General features: G+C 41.1%; 1 protein-coding gene across 4 annotated transcripts in view; it reads right to left on the minus strand.

The window, feature by feature from the left end:
* The window catches only part of ITPR2 (inositol 1,4,5-trisphosphate receptor type 2), a 464,180-nt gene that overhangs the window by 213,570 nt on the left and 225,872 nt on the right, over positions 1-24,738 (minus strand). For all 4 annotated transcript variants that reach the window (XM_089671685.1, XM_089671684.1, XM_089671687.1 and 1 more), the window contains 9 exons: positions 23,719-23,906; positions 20,537-20,675; positions 18,970-19,027; positions 17,005-17,170; positions 14,034-14,210; positions 5,189-5,278; positions 4,968-5,093; positions 4,573-4,695; positions 3,586-3,786 (listed from right to left, as the gene is read on the minus strand). In XM_089671685.1, the coding sequence (XP_089527811.1) occupies positions 3,586-3,786; positions 4,573-4,695; positions 4,968-5,093; positions 5,189-5,278; positions 14,034-14,210; positions 17,005-17,170; positions 18,970-19,027; positions 20,537-20,675; positions 23,719-23,906 (1,268 nt within the window). The remainder of the gene's footprint in view (positions 1-3,585; positions 3,787-4,572; positions 4,696-4,967; positions 5,094-5,188; positions 5,279-14,033; positions 14,211-17,004; positions 17,171-18,969; positions 19,028-20,536; positions 20,676-23,718; positions 23,907-24,738) is intronic.

The raw sequence follows: 24,738 nt of genomic DNA on the forward strand, positions 1-24,738 counted from the left end.
GGAAGGTTAATGTTGAGATTACAAAGGAGGGCTAGTATTAGGGTTACAGGGAAAATTCATGCTGGGGTTAGAGGGAGGAATAGAAAGTGTTAGGATTACAAGGAAGGTTAGGGTTACAGGTAGCATTAGTGCTATGGTTAAAGTTAAGGGTACCTAAAGCATGAGTGTTCGGGTTAAAGAGAAGAAAAGTGTGTTATGAAAACTAGATTGTAAGCTCCTGTGGGAAAGAGTCTGATGCGATCGGCACAATGTACTCCAATTTGCAGAACATGTAGAATTCTCATATTCTACAAGTTTGAGAACACAGGTCTGTATAATGTATAGCTTTCCCTTAAACCAACTTCTGTTCAGGCTGAGACTATAATTAAACCAAAACAGCCCATAAGATAGAATTTAGTAATAACTACGGCAAAGGGGCGCCTGACAAAGCCACACGGAGCCTAATGGCGAGGAATTGTTATGTAAATTCGAGTCTTGTAATAGTTAAAAGGACGGTGAATCAACCTTCAGCGCCAAATGAAAAGGTTGAAAGGAACTCGGCGCTCAACAAAGGTTATCTGTGTAAGAAGTTTTCAATTCCTTCTGAAAAAGTTACAGCGCTTATGGCAACCGGCACTGTGTGTTTTTTTTTGTTCCATCCTTGACTCATTAGCTTGATATTTTTTTTTTTCTTCCTCAACGTCTTTTTGTCTACATCTGCTACAAAACCGTCCGCTTTTGGCAAGAGCTAGAAAACCACTTTTTTACTATTAATCTTTAAAAAGGGGAGAGCGAGTCTGAAAAAATAAAAAAAGAAATTAGTTAGCATAACTGTATGCGATATCTGGTGTCATATGTCAGTCATCTTAATTGCTAGCGGAGAAACTGGAAGTTTTATGTCAAGATGGCTGAATATTACATGTCATTCAGCGGCGGATAGGGCTGCTTGAGAAAGAAAAGTTAACGTTTTTTGTGCAACTCTCGGAGTTCTGGGAGAAGATAGGAAACTGGCCGGCCTAATTTTTAGACTGCTGTGAACTGGGTGTGAAGTAACCGCTCAGCAATTACCGGCCAACTTTATATAGGTAAAATGTGTCTCATCTTTTCCAAAAGCATTGGAAGGATTCAAGGATATGTCCAACTCAAAGGTCAGTAGGATAAATCTGGTTTCTGGCATCTCCTGCTGACAGCTGAGCTGACAGAGCAAGCACTGATTCTGCAAGCCTGATTTTAGCTTTCAGATAGCTTTCACTACTTGTGAGATAAACTGCAAGAATAAAACAAACTTATCTGTCTTTCATAAATTACTAATTCCACCTCCATAAACAAAGACAGACGTTTGACGTCCAGTCTGAAGCTGGGTACACACTAAAAATCGGTTGGTTCAGCAGGTACTGGCCAACTTTCTGTCAGTGTGTACAGCTGTCTGTCCAACAGAAGCGAGTCAAACAACCAACTTTTGTTGAAGGGACATACTGGAAAAGCAGCATCTGATCAGCACTTGCAGCCAATGGCTGTGAGTGCTGATCAGTGTACAGAATACAAAGTGGTCACTGTCAGAATATTAATGCCTCGTACCAGGGGCGGACTGACAACTCATGGGGCCCCCGGGCAATAGGGGATCATGGGGCTCCTGTGTCCTTACCCAAACTCAAAAAAGTCTATGAAAAAGGTACCAGGGGCATCTCATGGGGCCCCCTACTGACCCTGGGCCCTCGGGCAGTCCCGAGTTTCCAAATGGTCAGTCTGCCCCTGCCTCGTACACACTATAAGAAAATCGTACGAAAAAGGACCGACCGTCCGATAATCGGATCGTCAGTACACAGCTTTCGAGAGCCGATCACAACAATTGTACAACAATATTTGAAGGGACAAGCGCAAAAAATTTTCTTGTACGACACCAGATTGCACGATTTTCGAATAATCAGTACAGTAGTCGTCTGAAAATACAATACAAATACAACGCAATACATGACATCACTTTTGAATTTCTTTTCTTTCATAGGAAAATTTTCGTATCTTTAGTAACCTTTTCCCTTTCGATGTGAGACTAGCAGGCGAAAAAAAACGACCGATCGTTTGTCCGATATTCTCATCGTGTGTACAGGGCATAAGATACAGCAAGAGAGATCACTGCATCAACATCGCTTGTGTTGATTCAGCAATCTGACAGGAAGTATGTTTTCACAGGATCACCAGGTGAAAATAAAGGAAAAAAAAAAGAGAAAAAACAAATGCAGTCATCACATCTAAAGACCGGTAAGCTGCAATATATTACGTTTCTGTTATTCGCTTTAGATACGCTTTAAAGCCATAACTTTTCTTGAAAAAACAAAAAATGGGTTGGGGGCAATTAGTTGTCTCTAAAGAGACAGTGGAGGGTATTTTCTAAAACTGCATGGTGCAAAATCTGGTGCATCTCTGCACAAAAACCAACCATTTTAATAAATCACCCCCAGTGTCATTTTGCACAGACTGGATAATGGTACTTAAAATTATGTTACTTTAAAAGTATGTTTTATGTTTGATTTTAAATAGCATTTATTTACCCATCTTGTTCCCAGAGGGAGGAGACTACTGTAGGCTTTTTACTGGGAGCATAGAGAAAGCCCTATGAAAAGAGATGAATGTGACTTTTGATGGAGAGGTGATGTGACGTTCTTTAATAAATCAGGTTTCTGATTATTACATATTAATCAGAACATTACAGCAGCATCAATCACCAGTCTTCTTCACTTTTAATAATTCCCTCAGTCTGTGAACAATGTCAGAATTCCTGTGTAAATGTCTCACGTAGCGTTAAACTATTAATAGAGAATAGATTCAGTAATTTGAAACACCAGGGCTGGATTTCTGCATCCCCAACATGGGCCAGGGTCTAGGGCAACTAGGCTGTCATTGGAACACACATCTGCCAAGACATCTTGATGATTGGATGCTTAAATCTAAAATCAAACTGCCAGCAGAATAGGGCAAATTTTGAAGTGTATAAAACAAGGGGTGGAGCAACAGAAGAATGAATTGGTAAGGAAGTTGGATGTAAAGTCCTCCATTCTTATCGGTATTAAAGATTAGTATACAATATGTTTTGGGATTTCCAAATCAATCATACATTAATTTATTTTGTAGCACAACACTGCTATTGCCCTACGTATAGAGAGCTTTCCCACTAACTGTGTGTAGGGAAATGGCTCTTGAGAGATGTAGTTCGGGGGGCAGACCTATGTCAACAGGAACTAACTTACCAGCAGCTGCACAAGAATTTTAGGCCTGTTGATGACATCACACTGATTAATAAAAGCTGTTTCTTGCTACAGGAACAATATAAAAGAAAAATATGCACAGGCATTATCTAGACAGGGACTAGGAGGATCTGGGGTAAATTGGCTGGACAAGCATAGTTCCACAGAGCATTTGTGTGACAACTGGATTTTCGGACCCCCATATTTACTTCCCTGACAAAGTTAAAACCAATGCTCTTCGCTTTTGCATACATATTAGTAAAAGGCATTAGAAAATCTTTTACATAAAGGTAATTTGATATTATTGATTATTTTTCATCATGAGTAAAATATGTTGAGGGTGCAGAAGAGGAAATATGCTCACCTCGGTCATCACAACATCTTGACACTTCTTCACATACTTCCCGTCCGCTTTCACAATGGTCTGCAGGAAACGCAGGTACTCGACATGGCGGCCGTGCGTCTCCACGCAGTGGACAAAGTGTTGGACTACGCGATCGCTGATTTCATTGCACAAGTGATAGTTATTCATGAAAATGTTTCTCATGGTTTCTGCTTCCAGGAGCTGAAATGTTAAAACAGAATTGTACTAAGTACCATTTCTATGTACAAGGACTACAAAATGTTGTATAACCTCATGAAACATTTTTAGAAAAATACTACAACTTAATTCAACATTCTGGGTGTCATCTCATCCTACAGAGAAACCAAGCAGTAGGCTCTTGTAACGCATTGGTCATTGATTAATGCAGAATGTTTGGAGATTAAGTGAATGGTGTCTGCTTTTAAAGTGGTTGTAAACCTCAGACATGAAATATGAACAAAGCATATTCCCCTATAGTGTGTACTTGTCTCAATTAAGAGCACTAAGTGTCATATTTGTCTGCTGCTTCCTTCCTCTGCTATCAGCATGAATCACTTCTGATAAGTTTTCTTGACACCAAAAGAAAAATGGTGACAAGGGAGGGACCTCCAGCAGATTGACAGCCTCAGCTCTGTTTCTGGGAGCTGTGTAGGGGTTGTGCTCCTTCCCTCCAATCAGCTCTCATCTCTGAGCTCTGCAGTGTATAATTTCAGCTCTCCACTCCCTTTTTTCTGAACTCTCAGACAAGCTTTATAAATTCTGCACTTTTAACGGATGTAGAAAAGAGAAGATAAACAGGTACAACTTATGCAGGAGGCTTTGTTTCATTTGTGTATCACCTGAGGCCAGTCACTTCACTGGGTATATGTAAGGGTTTACAACCACTTTAAGTAGAACTTATACTTTTAGAATTTAATAACAAAAAATAGATTCACTTTAACTCTGATCCATCCTTATCTTGTGATTGGAGATGTTGCGGTCTCTTACCCCTGGCGTGAGAAAGAGGTTCAGGTTTTTATGAAGCAGGACTTGATTCTGTGGGTTCCCACGGCAAAAGTTTTGTAGGAAGTTATGAGCGAGGGTCATAATCTCGTTCATCTTGTCGTCAGTCTAGATTAAAAAAAAAAAGTAAAGAAGACAAATTGTCTAATGAAGCTCTTAGCACAAACTGGGATCAGTTTTTCATCTCATTGCCAACTTTGCTTAGTAAAATGCAATAACTATGTTTCTGCCAAGTATGTGTGCCCTTGGAAAATCCCACTTTTACCCAAAACATACATGTACTTTTTGGCTCCTAAAGGGTGACCCCTATGCAGTCAATGAACTCCAAGTTGTAACCTCAGTTTCTGGTGGTAACAGCATCTGCTTGATGAAGTACATACCTTTTCATAGGGAATTTGCAGAAGATCAAGAACAACGGAATGTGCTCCCATATTCTTCAGAAGTCTCTGCTGCTGGCTACGGCCCTTCTTACTCTGTGAACACAGCTTGCTTAGCCGGATCAGAATCTGCAATGTCAATATGGAATGTTACTGGTGATAAAAATCCTTACCCCACTACAAAAAAAACCACAATGCTTTAATTCTAACAATGAGAATAGTACCTCTTTGACAATCTTGTAGTTGTTGGCTTTGTTGCTGTCGATCTGAGGCTTCTTGGTTCCATCTTCAACAGGACCCAGAATACTTGTGTCCTGGAATGAAATACAGCATGCAGCCATTTTTATTTTGACTACACTTAGGCTTCAATTACAAGTTCAGCTGCGCTTAGTTTTCACTTAGACCCCCTGTAAAAGTCTCACAAATACCTGTTGATTCAACGAGAGAAGTCCAACTAATTCAGCTTCCTATGGTGTGGCAACGATGCAGCACTGCACCCAAATTCAGAGCAGAGTTGCCACTCTCTGCTTGCACTACAATGGGAAGCAGGGGGCATGGCTATCAGCGTTATCACTGCTGGATTGAAAGCACTGCCTCTGCTGCTGAAACACTCCCACTGAGAGCTGCAGTGTCTGGGAGGGAAGAGTGTGAGACACAAATGAAGAAGGGTTTGGCTCAGCCAGGAGAGGTAAAGAAGTTTTTTGTTTAGTTTATGAGGCTTGTGCATCACATAGTAACTGGATTTGAAACTTATGCAGACTGTCATACATACATTGCACTTCAAGAAAAGTTGAACTGATCAGAATTTCTCACATTGCCATGTACAGTACATGGGTTACATTAAAAGAACTTCACTGACTGATTTCACTTGCTGGATGGGACCATTTTTTAAATGTAGTTAATAATACAAAAAGTCTTGTGTACAGAGGAATATGTGGAAGGATTCTTTCCTCTGTCAGGTGTTTATTTCTATTTTTGACCCTGTTGAGATTTCACCTCACTTCCTGTCCTGGTGACCACATAGGAAGTGAGCAGGCCTTTCCAACAAGGACAGAGAAAGAACAAAAAAAAAAAAAAAACCTTAAAGAAGTCCTCATCTAACCTTATCCCCTTAAATAGATTTTGGTTGTTATCTATTTTGTGGAATACACAAAAAGTGAAGGAAATATTTCACCAATGGTTTCAGATACAGCAACACAATACCAAGAGAGCCTCTAACTCTTTCTCAGTTTGTCCGAAACTAAAAAAAAAAAAAGAAGCTGGGTACACACTTAGTTTTTTTGGTGTTCAGACAGAGGGCAGAACGAAAAACAACTAACAGATTCCTTCATCCACAGAAACGATGCAGATGCAGGAATCCGCCCCACCAGGACATTGTATTCTGACAGCAGGGACTCTCTTCTGTCAGAATACACCGATCAGCACTTCAGCCTGGCTAATTAAACAAAGTTTTCCAGCAGTCCTGTTCAACAGAAGCCGATCTATTGATTGGCTTCTGTCTAACAGAGAGACTATACATGGATTGAAATTAGAGTAGTCACTGCTGAACCAGCTGAATATTGATCCATGTGTACCCAGCTTAAAGTATATATAAACCCAACATTTCACATTCCTGATATGTGCTTCCTGTACCATGTACTTGTATGAGAAATATCCTGTTCTCTTTGTATTACCTACTTTGTGTGAAACCCATGATGTTCCTGCCAGAACCTCTGCTTTCTTATTAAAAACTGACCACACTGAGGACAAGAGCACAGAGTAGTCAGTTCTGTGCTGGAACTCAGCCTGCTCTCCTCCAATGATCAGTCCTGACACACCAACCCTGAACAGCCTTTCACTGGGAAAATCAGTGTGCTACTGTTTCTCTCTCCCCAGCTCTTATGCAGCTGAGAACAGAGGATAGTGATCACCTTTAAAAAAAAGGGGGGGGGGGTACTTATAATGTTTTTTATAACTATACACAAATGTTTTGCTTTTCATTTCTATTTTAAACTGAATGGGTTATTTTTTAAGGTGACGGTTTTCTAATTGTGTTTTACTAATCCCCAATATATCTCTTATTTTTAAAACAATTACATGTCTTGTAATTAGAGCAAAGTTTATTTTTAAAGTATACATAAATCCTAACAATTAACTCTGATCTCTTTCAGACTTTTAAATAGATGATTGAACATATTTTGTTTTATAAGTTTGAGGAGTGCAAAAAATACCTACCTGCCAGAATTCTTGTGAGCTGATAACATTTTGTACACTCTTCCTGTCCCAGCGTGACAATGTTGCTTCTCCACAGTAAAATGAGTGAGGTCTCTCACTATAGGGCAACATTTTTCAACCAGGGTGACCAGGCACCCTGGGGTGCCTTCAGGGGTGCCTTGGCCAAATGCCTAAAAATTGCATGCAAGCCAGTGGAAGGATCAAGCCTGCCTGGCCAAAGCCAAAGATTTTCATGGTGAACCATTACTACCTTCCATCTACCGGCGTGCTAACAACCAATGATATCATCAACTTAATAAGGAGGAAGTTGGGTGCCTGCACAGCAGCTTTGATTGCCCCTTCCCTACCCCTACCCATCAGTACTGGGGTCACATTAGCTGATTGACAGAGATGAGAAACATTGGAATACTAGACAGTACCAGCGTGCAAAGGTGTATTTGCTTTGGAAAAATAAATCATCTCTTAGGAGTCCTACATGTGTAGATGTTGCCGAGTTATGTAAAACTATTAGTTTAGGTTTTTTTACATTTTATATTGGGGTGCCTCAAGATTGTCCATAATTTTAAAGGGTGCCTTGATGAAAAAAGGTTGAGAGACACTGCTCTAGGGCAACCCATAGACGCATCATTTATCTTTTCTTTTCGTTCATCCAGCAGGTTGAACAAACAAAAATGACTCGATTCTCCCATCCACACACTCTGAAAGAATCCTCCTCGCTGAACTATTGTATTCTGACAGCAAGAAGACTCCCCCACTGGCAGAATACACTGATCAGTGCTGCCAGCTATAGCCAGCAGTGCTGATCGAATGTGGAAAAACCAACAGGGTGGTTATACAGAATTCGCTTGGTAGAGGAAGTGTGTTATGAATGCATAAAAAAGAAAACTAATGCAGACATCACTTTTAAGGACTTATATGGTGCAATTCTGCAATTTTTTTTCCCATTTTTGGGTTTATATACTCTTTAACAATTACAAACTCCTCAGTGAAGTGGACCAGTGTCCTGGAGAGCTTACAGTCTGAGAACAGGAGAAGGTCAGATGCATTTGTATTATAATTACGGAGGCACGAGATTCCATATCACATACACTCCTCCATTGTGTTATTCTCACTGTGATTCATCATTTCTCACTTAGCTGTCTCTAAAGTTCCAATTAAGGTGCATACCAGACTGCAGCAGAGGTCTGTTCTTGCATGGTCTGTGACATTATCACTGCAGCCTTCACTTTAAGAAGTAACGTCACAGAAACATGCTACAGAAAAGGCTTGGTTACACTTGTAATTTTTTTTATTACTGTATCACAAAAATTTCTATATCATACAGGCACTAAATGTAAAGCTGAACTCCAGGCGCAAAAACTTGATTTAAATACATTCCTTAATAGCCAGAAATTATATATATCAACTTTGTATCCACCTAATCCCTTTGCAAACTCAGATATTACCTTGTGGAAGTAGCAGTGACATCATCACTGTGCTGTACATAGGCTGTGCAGAGAGCAGAGCAGTGGGAAGTACCCAGGAGGCTCCACCCACTGCAGGCGGCCTGCAAAAAACTACAGGAGGGCGGAGACAAGACCAGTCACCCTTCGCAAAGAAAGAGCAACAGTGAATGTTTTTTATTATAGGAAGCTCCTGCACAGAGGAAAAGTTTCACGCTGGATTACTGCACAAATCTGGAAGATATACACAAAGCACACCAAGGGGCATATTTATAAAGCAGCTAATCTGCCTCTTGCATTTAGATAATATGTGCCTATCCTGGGCTTCAGCTCTAAAGTATAATGTCACCCAAAGCAGTAGTAGAAAGAATCTCTCACTGGCTAGTCAAATCTATAGGGATATGTGAAGTGACTTTGGTAAAATTCATTTTGCTGCAAAACGTTTGACTTTGATTTTTGACTTTTGATTCTAGAATTTTTCTGAAGTAGAAACTCAATCTGATGACTCCAAAGCATTTTGGGGGAATTTCAAGGGAGTGAAAACTTACGATTTCTCTCATCCCCACATACCATGGAAAAAATCTACAGTTATTTCCATCATGAGTATAACACTGGCTTTCAACACACAGTCTCTGTCCTCCTGCTGTAATCATGATAAACATTTAAAGAGAGTTTCATTTTTCATTTTAGATTTTTTTTTAAACAGTGGGAGGAGCTGAGAACCCAAGAACTTTTAAGCACTCCAAATGATATTTTAATGGCATACACTAATTACTTCTGCATTTGGTTGAGTGTGATGAGAGTGTGCAATAAATGAACCATATAAAATAATGCACTGTGATGTTAAGTCATTAACCTTATCAGTGTGTTATTTGATTTTAGTGCAGAGACCTCGGCACTGTCCTGACACACTGTAAACAAAGGCAGAAACCCTCACTGCATTACAGTGGGTATAGAAACGAATCAACGTATCACACCCCCCGTTTAAAATAATTACATTTTGTTGCTTTGCAGCCTGATATGAAGACAGAAACAGTCTGTTTTTTTCCAGCTGTATTTACTCAGTGCAACTAATAACATCCAAGTGAAAGATATAACACCGACATGTCAGGAAAAAAAAACAAAACAGAATCGCTGAGTTGGAAAAAGGATCACCCCCTCCTAAAAATGTCTTGTAAAGTCCATCAGGTGTAGCTGATCATCTTCTCAATGGCACACAAACGATCTGACTTTCAACTGTGATCAGCTGTGGTTATTTTTATTAGCTCAGCATGAAACAAGCTTTCCTGGAACATTTCAGTTCCTGGTCGTGTAACTGAAGAAAACAATTAACTATGGGTGGCAAGGCACTGTCAAAAGATCTCCAGGATAAAGTTGTGGACAGGCACAAGACAGGAGATGGATACAAAAAAAATTTCAAAAGGCTTTATCAATGCCTAGAAACACTGTGAAGTCTAGTGTTAAGAAGTGGAAGGTTTTCAGTACAACAAAGACCCTCCCTGGATCAGGACATCGCTCCAAACAGGATGAAAGAGCCAGGAAAAAACTGGTCACAGAGGCTACCAAGAGGCCTACAGCAACTTTGAAGCATTTGCAGGAAATTATGACAAAGAGTGGTCATTGTGTGCATCTGACAACAATATCACAAATTCTCCATAAATGTGGCTTGTATGGGAGGGTTGAAAGAAAAAAAACTCTCCTCAAGAAAGGCCACATGCAGTCATAACTGAGCTTTGCCAAAACGCACCTTGAAGATTCTGAGTGAAAAATATACTTTATGGCACCACTCCAATCTGTGGATGGAAGGAAAAAGATAACCCCATTGGCAAGTGAGAAGAGGGGAGCACGAGTCCGAGCAATTCCAGTGTCAGCCAATGCAAGTGAAGGGATGGACACTGCTCAACCGACCCCAGGAGTCCAATGCTGAGGAATGGCCTCAGCCGCCGTTCTGGACACGCTCTCACGCGTTTCACCTCACCCTTCGGGGCTTGGCCACAGAGGTCTCTATGTTATGGTAAGATGAAACTAAAATGTAATTATTTAAATATTTGGCCTCAACACTAATCGATATGTCTGGCGGATCAGCAGCTGACCAATCAGATGCCATCTAGCCCGAACTGTCATCACTGGAAGGAGAAGAAAGAACGCAGCGGGGATTTCAAATCCTCACTGCTTTCTCTCCTCTCTCACCACTGACACTCAGTATAGGATGCCTGCAGAGAGGTTTCCTGCACTGCTTCTGTGTGAACTCAGGCTATGACAAGCTTGGGTTTACACACGAGTAGTGGGGAAAAGTAATGGGATTTGGACAGGAATCGCATTATTATTATTATTATACAGTATTTATAAAGCGCCAATAGTTCGGGCAGCGCTGTACATTACAATGGGAGACAATACATGAGGCAGTACAATAACAATACAATGCGATACACGAGGGGTTCGAGGGCCCTGCTCCTTGGAGCTTACAATCTAAGAGGGAGGGGATAGTGGTACGGGAGGAAAAGCTGTGGGGGATGGAGTGGTAGGAAGAGTGGAGGAGATCGACAATTAGCAGGGGGCGGGGTAGGCTTCCCTGAAGAGGTGGGTTTTCAGGGTGCACGTAAAGGAGAGGAGAGTAAGTGATAGTCTGATGGATTGAGGTAGGGAGTTCCAGAGGATGAGTGATGCCCTGGAGAAGTCCTGGAGGCGGGCATAGGAGGAGGAGACCAGGGAACTAGAGAGAAGGAGGTCTTGTGAGGAGCGGAGTGTGCGTTTTGGGTGGTATTTGGATATTAGGTCGGTGATGTAGTTTGGGGCAGTATTATGGACAGCTTTGTACGTCAGTGTTAGCATTTTGAATTTGATCTGTTGGGCAATCGGAAGCCAGTGGAGGGATTGGCAGAGGGGAGTGGCGTGAACGGAGCGGTTGGTAAGGTGGATGAGTCTGGCTGCCGTATTCAGGATCGACTGAAGCGGGGATAGCCTGTGGCGAGGAAGGCCAGTGAGGAGGGAGTTGCAGTAATCGAGTCGTGACATGATGAGGGAGTGGATGAGCTGCTTAGTGGTTTCTGGGGTTAGGAATGGGCGTATTTTGGCAATGTTGCGGAGGTGGAGTCTGCATGAGTTTGTTAGCGATTGGACTTGGGGCTGGAAGGATAGATTGGAGTCAAGAATGACACCAAGTACTCTGGCTTGCGGGGTGGGCCTGATGGTGGCATTGTTGGACGTGATGGAGAAGTCATTGGGGGGGGGTGCGCGGGCCGGGGGGAAAACTAGGAGCTCGGTTTTGGAGAGGTTCAGTTTAAGGAAGTGGAGCATTACTGTTCAAATCGCATGCTATTCTTTGCAGTGCAATTTGCGTCCATTAACACAAAATGCACTGCAAAGTATGGGTACTCGGAATTGGTGAGTACTTGACTGAAAGGATCAGTACTCGTACTCGCCAATAAAAAAAAAGGGTATCGGTGCATCCCTAATGTTTTTCTATACCCACTGTACATTTTAACACTGACCTCTTTAATACCATACCAGTATTACTGATGTGATTGTATAAATACTATCTGAAATGTACACATGCCTGGATAGAAATTGGCACCGTCACTCTTTATGGCTGTTTGTGTGTAATGACTACGTAATCAGGGACAACTAAAAATAATGTACTGTATAATAAAAATACTGTAAATTAAGAACTGCATCACTATCTGCAAATCATTATTTTCTTAGAGTTAGGCATGCAAGTATATGTATATGCAGGGCTTGACAAATCTGCTTTTGAATCAAGGAGCCAGCTAAAATAGTTAGGAGAGCAAGGGTTGTCAGCATCTGGGGCAAGGCAACTTTTGGGCAACAAGCCTCACACAATGCGATTTGTGGTGCAACAATCACGGCAAAATCTACAACGTTTTAGGTGCTATTGAAAATAGTGGCACCTGAACCTACATTTTGTGAACACAGTGATTCTGTCACAATCCCAAATAGCCCAAGAGTGAATGGAGCTGCCCTGGTTCACACATATGTGATTCTGGATGCATTTTCAAACACACAAATTGGCATGACAGGCTAGATACTACGTGTTCCTATTGAGGTGGTTCACACAGATGCGATACATGCATCGTGTTTTGAGTGTCATTACAAAAAGGGTCCTGTGCAAGTTTGTAGCAGTGCATTCCAGTCTCACGAGTGGTAGAGTGGCATGCAGGGATAAGTGTTCACATAGGATTGCTATTGACAGGGGTTTTTGTAATGAAGTCAACGGGAGGCGTTTTTGCATTGAAGTCAGTGGGAGGCAAATTTGCATTGAAGTCAATGGGACGTGATTTTGCAATGAAGTCAATAGGAGGCATTTTTGCATTGAATTCAAATGGGACATGATTTTGCAATGAAGTCAACAGTAGGCATTTTTGCAGTGAAGTCAAGTGGGAAGCAATTTTGCATTGAATTCAATGGGAAGCAATTTTGCATTGAATTCAATGGGAAGCAATTTTGCATTGAAGTCAATGGGAGACATTTTTGCATTGAAGTCCAGTGGGACACAACTTTGCCTTGAAGTTAATAGGAGGCGTTTTTACATTGAAGTCAAATGGGATGCAATTTTGCATTGAAATCAACGAGAGGTTGTATGTGAACCCAGGTGCCAGGATGCAATTTCTAGTCACCATGGTGACCTGGTGCCTGGAATTTGTCGAGCCCTGTGTATATGTATATGGTTTGAGGAGTCTTACAACAATTTTAAAGCGTGTTTTACTATTACATGTGAAAAATGACCATCTATGATAGGAAACATGAGCAGGGCAACAGCAGGATTGTCTGGCTGGAGTACAGCTTTCAAACAGTGTACCAAATAAAAGTGTGGTGACTAAGTAGCACAGTTAGTCAAGTTTGAAGAAAAAAAAATCCAACCAGTAACTGAAAATCTCCCTAAACAGAGACATATACCCACAGTTGATACATAGGAAGGCAAAAAAAATTATAAGTCATGGTCCAATTTGTTCCAACAGAGGGAAAACATTTCCTTCCTGATCCCTCAAGGCAATCAGATATTCCCAGGATCACCACCCTCAGGTGGTGTGTCTTTAGATATATATAAACACTATTTAGGAATGCAAATTTATTAGTGGCATTACACTGAGCATGCCATTTGGCAAGTTAATTGAAGTACGCCAAATTTGGCTTAGGCATCTAGGCTTTGATGACCATGAGTCATCAAGGGGTTAAGCAACAAAAAAAAAATGGCAGCTCTAATAGATCTTGGAGCTTTGTTGAAACCCCTCATACTAAGTTACTGACCCGCTTCTGTTCTCAGTGCTCTGTCAGTTTCTCGCGCTGATAATTGTACGTGTTGGGGGTGTAGAGATCTTGTCTCTGCCATTTACAGACCTTTGTTTAATCAGCCAGTAAATGAAATAGAAGCCAAGCCGCTCAGCGCTTAATTCACCTCATTAATCTGCTCTTTGCCATCCTTGGCCTGCCCGTCTCCCAGTTCCTCGTTCTCGTAACTATTGCTCTTTTCAACCCAAAGTTCAGACTTCTCCACCGTCAGCCGTAATTGGTCCAGGTCAGCCTTGATCTGCTTGTAGTTGTCGACATCCTGATTTGACACCAGCAGCTGAACCTGAACAGAAGAAGAAATATTATTTGGATAATGTGAAGATACAAGATCTCACTCTGCCTGTAGGAATGCTCAGAACCATGTAATATAATCTGTGGACGTTGTCCAGCCTAATAGCCAATAAAGGCAGGGATGTAGTTATCATACAGGACAGCTAGGCAGTTGCTAAAGGCCTTTTTACCCATAATGCCAAGTGCAATATCAACTTAATGCAACCCTAAATGGGTCCTGACATAGAGTTGTGACGTTGTGACATTATTAATGACATTGGGACTTTATATGAGATGGAATGCCAATACGAAGGGCACTGTCACTAGCACTAATGTACGGAGTACACTGAGAATACACTCCTGAGAGTAGAAACAAAAAGAAATCTAAATACAAGATCTCATTCAGCAGCATGTGTTATTACATGTGGATCTCCTGCAGTCTAATAGCCAATAATTGTTGTAGCCATTATATAGCCAACCTAAGCTGATGCGTAGGCCCTTAAAGTGTTACTAAACCCACTAGGCATGCTTGTTATACTGACTGTGGAACCTAAGGGGTTAATCCTGAGCATTGTTTAGAAAGGCTGTTTGATCCTGTCTTCTTGATCCTCCCCTTCTTTTATTGTCCCCAATCCATCTACTGACAGTACAGAGCTCTATGAGTTACTCTGCACATGCTCAGTTTAGTGTGTTTTTTTTCCCTTTGGGAGGGTGCATTTGATCAACACAGGGCCAATCAGCACTGTCTAAACAGAGGGTCAGGGATCATGCAGCCTCATAGGACAGTCTGAAAATGAAAGCTACTCCTACCAGCCTTAACCAGTGCTCAGCTGGACACTGATAGAAGCCATAAGACTTCTATATACTGCTGATGAGAAAAGGTGTGTATATATATATATATATATATATATATATATATATATATATATATATATACTGCATTCCTATATTGTGTGTACTGTGGGAGATCAAACATAGTGAATGCAGGGTCATGGGTTGTCATGGGTTTAGTAATACTTTAAAGCTGAACTCTGGCCTTTTTTTTGCACAGTTAGGCGAGCTCCTCTCCTGTACTGAAATTGCTTAAACACAGTGTTCATTAAAAGCTGCAGCAAGTCAGATGGAGCCTCATTTCTTTGCTGTAGGACATCCAGCATCATCTACCTTTTTGCTCCCCAGTCTGACTGTCCCTGATCCACCCCTTCCATTCAATGAATTTCAGTTCTTTCAGCCCTGGGTGCTCTACATGCAAATATAAGCAGCCTAGGAATGCCCACTCCTCCAGACTCATGCCAGCCCATAAAGTCAGTTTGATATTTGCCTAACTCTGAAAAATCCTATGAAAATCCAGTCCACTGCTTGCATCAAGGGCTCATGATAGGAATACTGAAGGAGGCTATTGTGATGTTTTCAGGAAGCTAAGTACAGCACCCTGCCATCCCCTCCCACCAGTCATGATCTGCCTGCATTGAAGAGAGAAGCACAGAGACCCACTGCTGCAATATTTGGTCTAAAATGGGTTGTAATAAAAATGAAAAGTTTTATTTAAAATATTATCAAGCTGATGAGTGGAGGAGGGAGTGACAAGACAAAGCAAAACAGAAGCAGATTAAACGTTAGCTTTAACCTACGTTGTCCAGAAAAGCGCCAAGTGACCTTTGTACCCTTTTGAAGGTTTGCAGTACCTCTGCCCTCTGACTAAAATGCTTGAAGAGCAGTTGAAGAGCCCCAGAGAGCCTCGTGTCCTATGGCAACCAATTGTGGTCATAAGGGGAACATAGTCAATGCCGGTCTTCTGTCCAGTGTTTTCCTATATAAGTGGTGGCGGACGGGCGCCTTTGACATCTGATGAAACGTGATGGGCGGAGCCAGGGCATAAGTCACCTTGCGTGCGTGCATCTTCGCAGCCATCTTGGCAGCCATGTGGGAATTGATCTGGAGTTTGTTTGTATAGTGCTGTTTCATACCAGGTACTTTGTAAGTGCAATTTTGTTTTAATACAATTTTTAGTTACAGTTTTATGCTATAGATAGCTTTTTTGCTTCCCACATGTCACAATTGGATGTTTGATACATCAAGAATGGGTGTTCTCTACAAAGCACACCAAGATTTAAGGTGTCATATCTGATGGTGTGGAGGGAACTGTGATGGACGATATTTGATACCATTGAGCGGTTTTTGACTACTCAGTAAAATGGGGGTCAAACACATCTCGTAAGCCTTCTTTGAGCACAGTGTGGGGGTGACACTTTTGCATGTGTTGATAACACGTTTTCATCATTCCATCACTTGAAGAGTATCCAGTTATTCTATAGAAGATTTTCACACGGAGATGAAACTTTTATAGATAACCTTTTTATTTATTTATTAGCATGAAATATTTACACTTTATATTTATTTATAAGTATGAAATATTTACACTTACGAATTGTTTATCTTGCTGATTTTTAGTGATATATATGTTTTGTTTATTCACATCTTTACGTGGTATTAGTTGAGCATTCATCTTTTTTTGAGCGCTACACTGTTTTCTGGACAAATTTGATCAATTCCAGTATTAGGATTTTCTGTTAACTGCTGGGTTGTGCAAAAATACTTCTGAACTAGCGCAAATTACTTTTGCACATTTATAATAATAAAAATAAAAATATTATGAAGCTGATGAGAAGAGGAGGGAGGGACCAGAAAAAGCAAAAAGAAGCAGATTAAACATTAGCTTTAACCTGTCTAGAAAAGTCATGAGTTGGGTAAGTGGAGCAATCAAAACAGAAGTAGATTTTGTGATGTTGGTCAAGTGACCTTCGTACCTGTTTGAAGGCTTGTAGTACCTCTGCCCTCTGACTAAAATGCTTGAAAAGCAGTTGAAGAGCCCCAGAGAGCAGCGGTGGATAGTCATGCATGATTAGGTGAATGAGAACCCGTAGGAAGGTCCTGCCACCTTCGTCGTCCAATTCCACAGGATTCTTTTCCTTGCTAGAATTAACATTAGAAAGAATATCAACAACTATCATTAAAGTGTACATCTAGGCAAAATAAAAAAGTATTCAGCACAGCTCTGCATTGTACACACATTTCTCTATGCTGAGCCTCTCTAAAAATGCTGCAAGCACAGAAAAATACCTGCCAACTCACCAGAAATCCAGAGAGCTCCTAGCTTCCTGTTCCTGGCTGACAACACTGCATTTGCTGAGGCAAAATCATAACCACTGTTGTCAGACCTGCCTGCTGGACTATAGAATTCTGTCCCTGACCCTCTCTCTCCCTTTCCACATGCTTTTAATTAATTTCTTTACCAGCAAAATAGTGCTGCTCCCTTGACTTCAAAGAGCTTGCCCACACGTGGCGTGTAGAGAAAAGGCTCTTGGGAAATGTAGTTCTGAAAGTGTGCCTACACACACACAGGAACTGAGCTCCCAACAAATGCCTCTACAAGAAATTTACAAGCCTGGAGATGAAGACACAGGAAAGAAAGCAGTTTCAAGAACAAGGTAAGAGAAAAATAATGCTGGGGATTGACAATGCTGGATATACACATTCATAACTAACAAGGAAAGTGAATGTGTTTCAAAAGATTGTATGTTTAAACTCTGGCAAAACTCCAAACTTTATCACTAGTCCATAGAGAACATAGTCTTACCCTCTTACCCTCTGATACTACCTCAGAAATCTAGTGAAATCGGTATAGGAACAGCATCCCATTAGCTGCAGTAACAGATGTCTCACTATTAGTATTATATTAGTAAGCTCCTCCTTTAAAAAGACAGAGTTCTCATCGAAAAACACAGAATTGGTGTATTACTATCATATTTATTATAATAAACATATGTTAAGATTAACTGGCCTAGTGTGTGTGTGTGTTGGAGAAATTAGCTTGTGAGCTCCTTGGGGGCAATGACTATAGTGATGGCTCTGTGCTCTTTGTTAAGGACTGTGTAACCCACTGGCATCATATAAACAAGACATATTAAATGTATTTACTGCTACTTGGCTTTTTCAGCTGTCAACAAACAAAACTGAGTATATGCTGCTGGGGAAGTGGAAGGGAAAGTGATTGTAAAGGCTCAAGGTTTTTTACCTTCATGCATCTATGCAATAATTAATTTTTGTCCAAATTCACCCATCCATCCATGTCTTCATTTAGAAATTACTTTGAAAAACACCATCTAGCATTTCTGGCCATGTCCATGTTGAGTAAGGGCAAAATGAATAATGTAGCATTTACTTCCTGGAATCCATCTGCCATTAGCTGAGGCATGCAGGCAGGATGGTGTGCTTAGCAAAACCCCACCTCCCTTTCTGAAAACTCCTGGGATGTATTACATCATTTTTCTAGGCCTGGAAACCAAGAAGGAACTGATGAAATGTAACAAAATACTTGTTTTATACACTGGTATTGGAAGGAAGGATGGCCCCTACACATCAGTGACATCAGTCGGGCCTCTAAGAAATTTCATGGAGGTGGGTGGGCCATGGGCACAAACAGGCAGGCCAAGTTTTGTAATTGATACCTTAGTGAGCTGTCATACAATGTCTATGGCAGCAGTGGCCCACCAGAAGATCCTTCAGCAGGCCAGTCTGAGCAAAAATGCATGTCACATGATGTTCTTACAGAAGCCATTGAAAATGACAACATGTGCCCATCCAGGCACCAATGCCTTTAGTTGTATATACCTGTTCTGACCCTTCAACACTATCCTGAATTTAAAGGCAAAAAGTTTTGATTGTAGCTTTACTTTAAGTGCAGGTACAGGTGGACTGGTGCATTAACTCACCTTCCAGCAAACATGGTCTCAGCTCTTGCTGCTATTTCATCAATATCAGGAACAACGGCTAGAAAAAAAAAAAATGAAACTTGTGTCAATCTTAGACTATGGAGAAGAAGTTAAAGTATATGTAATCCCTCATCTTGTAAAACAACCTATTCAGTTTAAAATAGAAATGAAAAGCAAAACAAAACATTTGTGTTTAGATATAAAAACATTCTAAATACCATGTTTCCCTTTTTTGGGAATCACATACCCTCTAAGCTCCTTATACAGCTGAGAACACAGAGGAGAAATGGAATCCTGTTGAACTTCTCAGTGAATGGCTGTGCGGGGAGGGGGTGTTGGCGTGTGAGTAGAAGTCTTATCATTGGAGGAGAGCACACTAAGTTCCCAGTACAGCTAGAAAATTGACCAAGCTTTGCTCTCATGCCCAGTGTATTGATTATTTGATTGGAATAAACGAGTAACATTTAAAAACATACTACACTATGGGCATCCTTCTTTCTGGCTCTACATGAGCCAACACCATCACAGAGCCCATTCTGGAGGACGGCTGAGTGGCGGCAGATGACCCAGGGGAAGTGAGGTTTTCTGACCAGACCTGGCTGTACATATCCTTAAGGGGACCTCCGGCTGATATTATACATACAAATGCGTACTCTGATTGCACATCTGGTGAGTGCGTAATCCTAACATATTCACAGCACACCACCTGGATGATTACCATTTGGAGCACTTATTTGAGACCAATTCGGATCTTCACCATTTATCTGTGGACACTTGTGCAATATTAATTGATACATAGATCCATTAGCACCATTGTGTGCTCACCATTATCACTTTATCAGTACCTTATTGTGATTATTTGCACTGTATTTGCACTTCGCCACTTATGATTCGTTCAATATTTATTATCATTTTTGTGCATTGTACATCATTGTGACAACCTTGATATTCTAGCGCTGCACCTATATATTTATTTGAGTACTTTGGAAGGTTGTTTTTGGTTGCCTTTTATTGGTGCAATAGCTGCTGATGGTTTTAGTGCTCGCTTTTCTTCTGTTTTATACATTTATTACAGTTGCTGATCTGCTGTAATAGTGAACACATGGTTCAGTGATTCAAATCATTTTTCACATGGTCAAGCAGATATTCATTTGTTGAGATGCTGAATTTTCCAAATAGATAAAGTAGAGGATTCCCTTTCAAAATATTTAAAGGGGTATGCCACTTTACCTGTACATTTAAGTGATGCTCTCATGAGCCTTGTTATAATTAAAAAATAAAGGTGCCATATCCTGTAGGATACAGGTTTCCATGTAATCATTCACTGAGCTGGGATGGAATTTCCTAGCCGATCGCTATTTTCTGCCTAGACAAGCCAGTGCTTGAGAGCTCACCCCTCCTGCTCCATCGGTAGAAGGGTGAATGCTCACCCAGTGCAAACATGTTTTCTTTTTCAGTGGTTGGACAGTGCATGAGATGGCCACCATCTAGTAAAAAAGTTAGGCCTCTGCTGAGAAGACATTATGTACTGAAAACACCTAAATGACAACAGAGAGCTGCCACCCACCTGCTAGGGTTGGCGTGTCTGGTGGTGAGGTTGTTGAAATCGTTGAGTTGTCCACAGTGCCTCCATTATCTCCAAACTCCTTCTTGTAGATGGACAACATATATGAAATTCTATAATCCAGCCGTACACTGAGAATAAACTGAAGCAAGAAAATGGCTGTCATTTCATTGTATAATAATCAGAAAGCTTTTAAACAAAAGTTTCTCAAAAATGAAAGCACATCTCACATTATGCTGACTGTCTAAAGACACTAGAATAAAGGCAGAGAGGGCAATTCGTTTTTTAGGCCAGAGTGAAAGGTTAGGTTTAGGATAAAGAGAGAGAGCCTTGGCCTTAGGGTCGAATTATGAAAAATAAAAAGCAACCATGATCGCTCTTATGCAAGAATCTGAATATTCCCCTTTAACGTGCACGGTCTAACAAAACTCTTTATTCAGTTTTGAATAGAATAGAAAAGGGTTAAAATCTGTTAGTTTACCTATTACCGTCTGTCTCCCGTCAAAAAGATTTCCCTTCACTTTCTGTTCTGGATACCCAGTGGGAAATGAGAGGTAATCTTAAAAAATTTCCTCTAAGACAGTTGTCACTGCAACACATGTCCCCTTTAGACAATTTCCCCTTAATTCTTGTTCCAGTGACCACTGTAACATATTAGATTTTCCATCACTTTCTGTTCGACTCTATTTGACAGTGATCACCAAGACAAATAGACAGTGAATCTCCTCAGCAAGATAAAAGATACAAATAACAAAAATCCAAGGGGTTCCAATCCTCCTCTACTATAGCCAAGACTAAAAAAGTCTGAATCGTGGGTCGGCAACAGTTCGATTACAATCAACCAGTCAATCAAAGCCATGTGATTGGTAGATCGCATCCTCACTGACTTGATCAGAAATGCTACCTTCCCCCCATCCTTTATGCAGAACAGAGCAGGGAAGGTGCGGCATGACATTTCTACTTTTTCTGCAGAGTTTCTCCCCCCTTTCCTCCTCTGCCCTATGCTCTTTTATGTGGCATTGCATGCGATGGGGACCAGTGCAGCAGATGAGGTAGCTATGACTCTCCACTACTTCCCTGTACTGCTCTGCATATGGCGCAGAAGGAAGGTAAGCAATTCCTATAGGGGACATGATGATGGCACTAGGGGGGCATAATGGTTGCACTGGATATATATTGGTGGCATCGTGGGGACATAGTGGTGGCACTAGACATATACATTGGTGGCACTGTGGGGACATAATGGTGATACTGGAGTGACTGTGTGACACAGGGACATAATGGTGGCACTAGACATATACATTGGTGGCACTGTGTGGACATAATGGTGATACTGGAGTGACTGAGTGACACGGGGGCATAATGGTGGCACTGGGGGGATATATTGATGGCACTGGGAGGACATAATGTTGGTACTGGGGTAGCAGAGTGGCAAGGGGGGGGGGGACATAATAGTGGCACTGGGGGTACTTACCAACGCGATAAACAGCATATTAATGTGGAGCAATATAATGGGGGTATTATTATACGGGCACACCGACCACCAATAAAGGAGGGGTTGTTACTAGGGTTCTGTAAGAAAGCATTTGGTTATTTTTATTTATGGGGAATCATTTAAATGCGTTTTAGTTGAGGGTTATTAGTTGGTTTACTATTTTTATTATATTAAATGAGGGTATTATGAATATAAATGAAATTGAGGGTATTAGTAAGTACATCATGTCACTAATAGATGATTTATGAGCACTTGGTAAAATATATTTTTTTAGAGGAGTATTTCATGTGGAATTATTTTGATATTTATTTGGAGGAGATTGATTAGTTGAAACTATCTATTTAAATATTTTTTGGTATTTATACACTTTTATTAGTTATTTGTATCATAATTTGAATTAATTTAATGGTAATAATTTAATTATTATTTATTGAGAAGTATTTAGGAGCGCAACATATATTTGTAGGGGTCCCCATTGACCACCAACATAAGGAATACATTACTTAGGGGAAAGGGGGGCACAACATCAACCAATGCATGATTTATATTATCGACCTATCATCACTTACAAATCATCTCCTTTAAAATGTAGATCTTCCCCTCTCTGCTGGCTGCTGTTCTAAAATGTTATTACTGCACAATTTCATTTGTAAAAAAAAATCACTTTTAAAACACTTATTTAGGTTTGTCATGTCTGAGTCTGACACTTGACATAGACAGTCAGGGGTCAGATGTCACCTGAAGTCTGAAAGGTGTGGCCCTGTCAACTTCCTGGCCTTATTATACATTGTCTCCCAGTTCCAACATATCAGTGTCAAACAAGTAAAACAATGGGGGAGATTTACTAAAACTGGTGCACTCAGAATCTGGTGCAGCTGTGCATGGCAGCCAATCGGCTTCTAACTTTTGCTTGTCCAATTTAGCTTTGTCAATGAAACCTGAAAGCTGACTGGTTTCTAAGCAGAGCTGCATCCGATTTGCACCATGCAGTTTTAGTAAATAACCCCTATGTGTCAGGTCAAGCAGTGGTGAAGGCAGTAACTATCGGTGACCTTTCACCCCTGACTTTCAAGAACAGGACAAAATGGGTAAAGATAGAAAAAATAGGCAAACATTATCTTTCATAAGCCAGCAGGTATGACTATATTAGCTAAAGAAGAATTAATTGATTTGAAAAAGTGAGAACTTTCTGTTGCTGGCACAGTGGTCCACAGCAATACTTACTCACCCTGCAGACTCACACAGCTGCAAACTCTGGTACTGCTTCTCTTTAAGATAGTCTCTGTAAAGAAGGGTGGGTATTGTTGTTCAATTGACCACAGGGGCCTCAAAAGTGGCACCCCATTAGACTATGCCAGGTGACTAGATTTGAATTAGGCAACAGGCCAGTCGGCTTTGGCTAGCCACAAGGAAAGGGGTCCGCCAGGCCTTTTGGCTAGGTGGACCATGAGAAAACCTTTGTCCCTGTCCAGAGCCTTGCTTCAGGGTAGAAGTCCTACCCCTTCAAGAGGTGAACTAAAGCACACCCCTAAGTGCACTTTTTTGTGTTTGTGTTTTGCACTTGCACGTTTTTTGTTCACTTACAGGTTTTTGTTTTTCGCATGGATGTTCCCTACTTGTAGGATCTCAATCATCTTCAGTTCAGTTGAGCTATGGCATATCATCCTAATACATATTATATATTCCCTACCTGTAGGATCTCAATGATCTTCAGTTTAGTGTCCATCACGGTTATGTCCTCGCTGTCACTAGTCTGCTTGCTGGTGTGCAGACTGGGCTGAACATCTGGAACTGCAATTGGAAGGACAGATCCACGGCTGAGGACCATCTGGGTCATCATCTCTCCAACCCCATGGATTGTTCTCATGACATTATTCCCTGAAATCACAACATGGAGACAATTTCAAATTTTGAGATTGAAATATTTGAAACCCAATCTAACTTTTACATTCAGTGTGCCTCAAAACAAAAGATGTGCAAAGCCCTATAGCTTGTTTGCTTTACAGAAAACAACCACAGAGTAGAGAAGCCTGTCCCCAGGCAAAATGCTGTAGATTCTGTGTTGTAGCAGAGGTCTCTCTGCAGAATTCCAACACACCCACTTCATCAAGGCTGCACAATTTTTGTAATGCCATAATACAAAAATTAAAATTCAAATCTAGCCATTTTTGTTTAACAATACATTTTGCTTCTTCGCCTCAAAGACATTTGTCGTGTTTTCTCTAACAAAGTTTAGTGACTTAAAGCTGAAGTTTAAAGCGAAGCACCACCCAAAAGGGGAAGCCTCACTTGTTTGCACCCTCTTCTCCTTCACTGCCTGCCACATTTGGCCCTTTTTTTTGTGGGCGGGGGGGGGGGGGGGGTACCTGGTTTTCTGTCCCTCTCCTTCTCCCGCAGTCTTCTGGGACACTTCACAGGTCCCAGAAGACTACGGGACCATTCACAAGGCACAGTTCGGCACACAAGGCACACATTTAGAGTAGGAAACGGGCCGTGAAGCCGCAAGGCTTCACTTCCGGTTTCCCTTACTTGCTATGCCGGGAACCCAGAGACTAGTGAAGAACTTGACCATGTGAGGATGGCGCTAGACAACTGAACAGGTAAGTAGCTGCTTTTAATTTTTGGGGGGAAGCGTGGAGCTCCTCTTTAATCTGCTCACATGTTGCTTTCTCTGGTTCCCCCCATCAACATGCTAATGGCATAATTAAAA

Source organism: Staurois parvus, unplaced genomic scaffold (assembly GCF_062004578.1).
Source record: "Staurois parvus isolate SC_StPar_1 unplaced genomic scaffold, SC_StPar_1.0 ptg000114l, whole genome shotgun sequence".
Lineage (NCBI taxonomy): Eukaryota > Metazoa > Chordata > Amphibia > Anura > Ranidae > Staurois > Staurois parvus.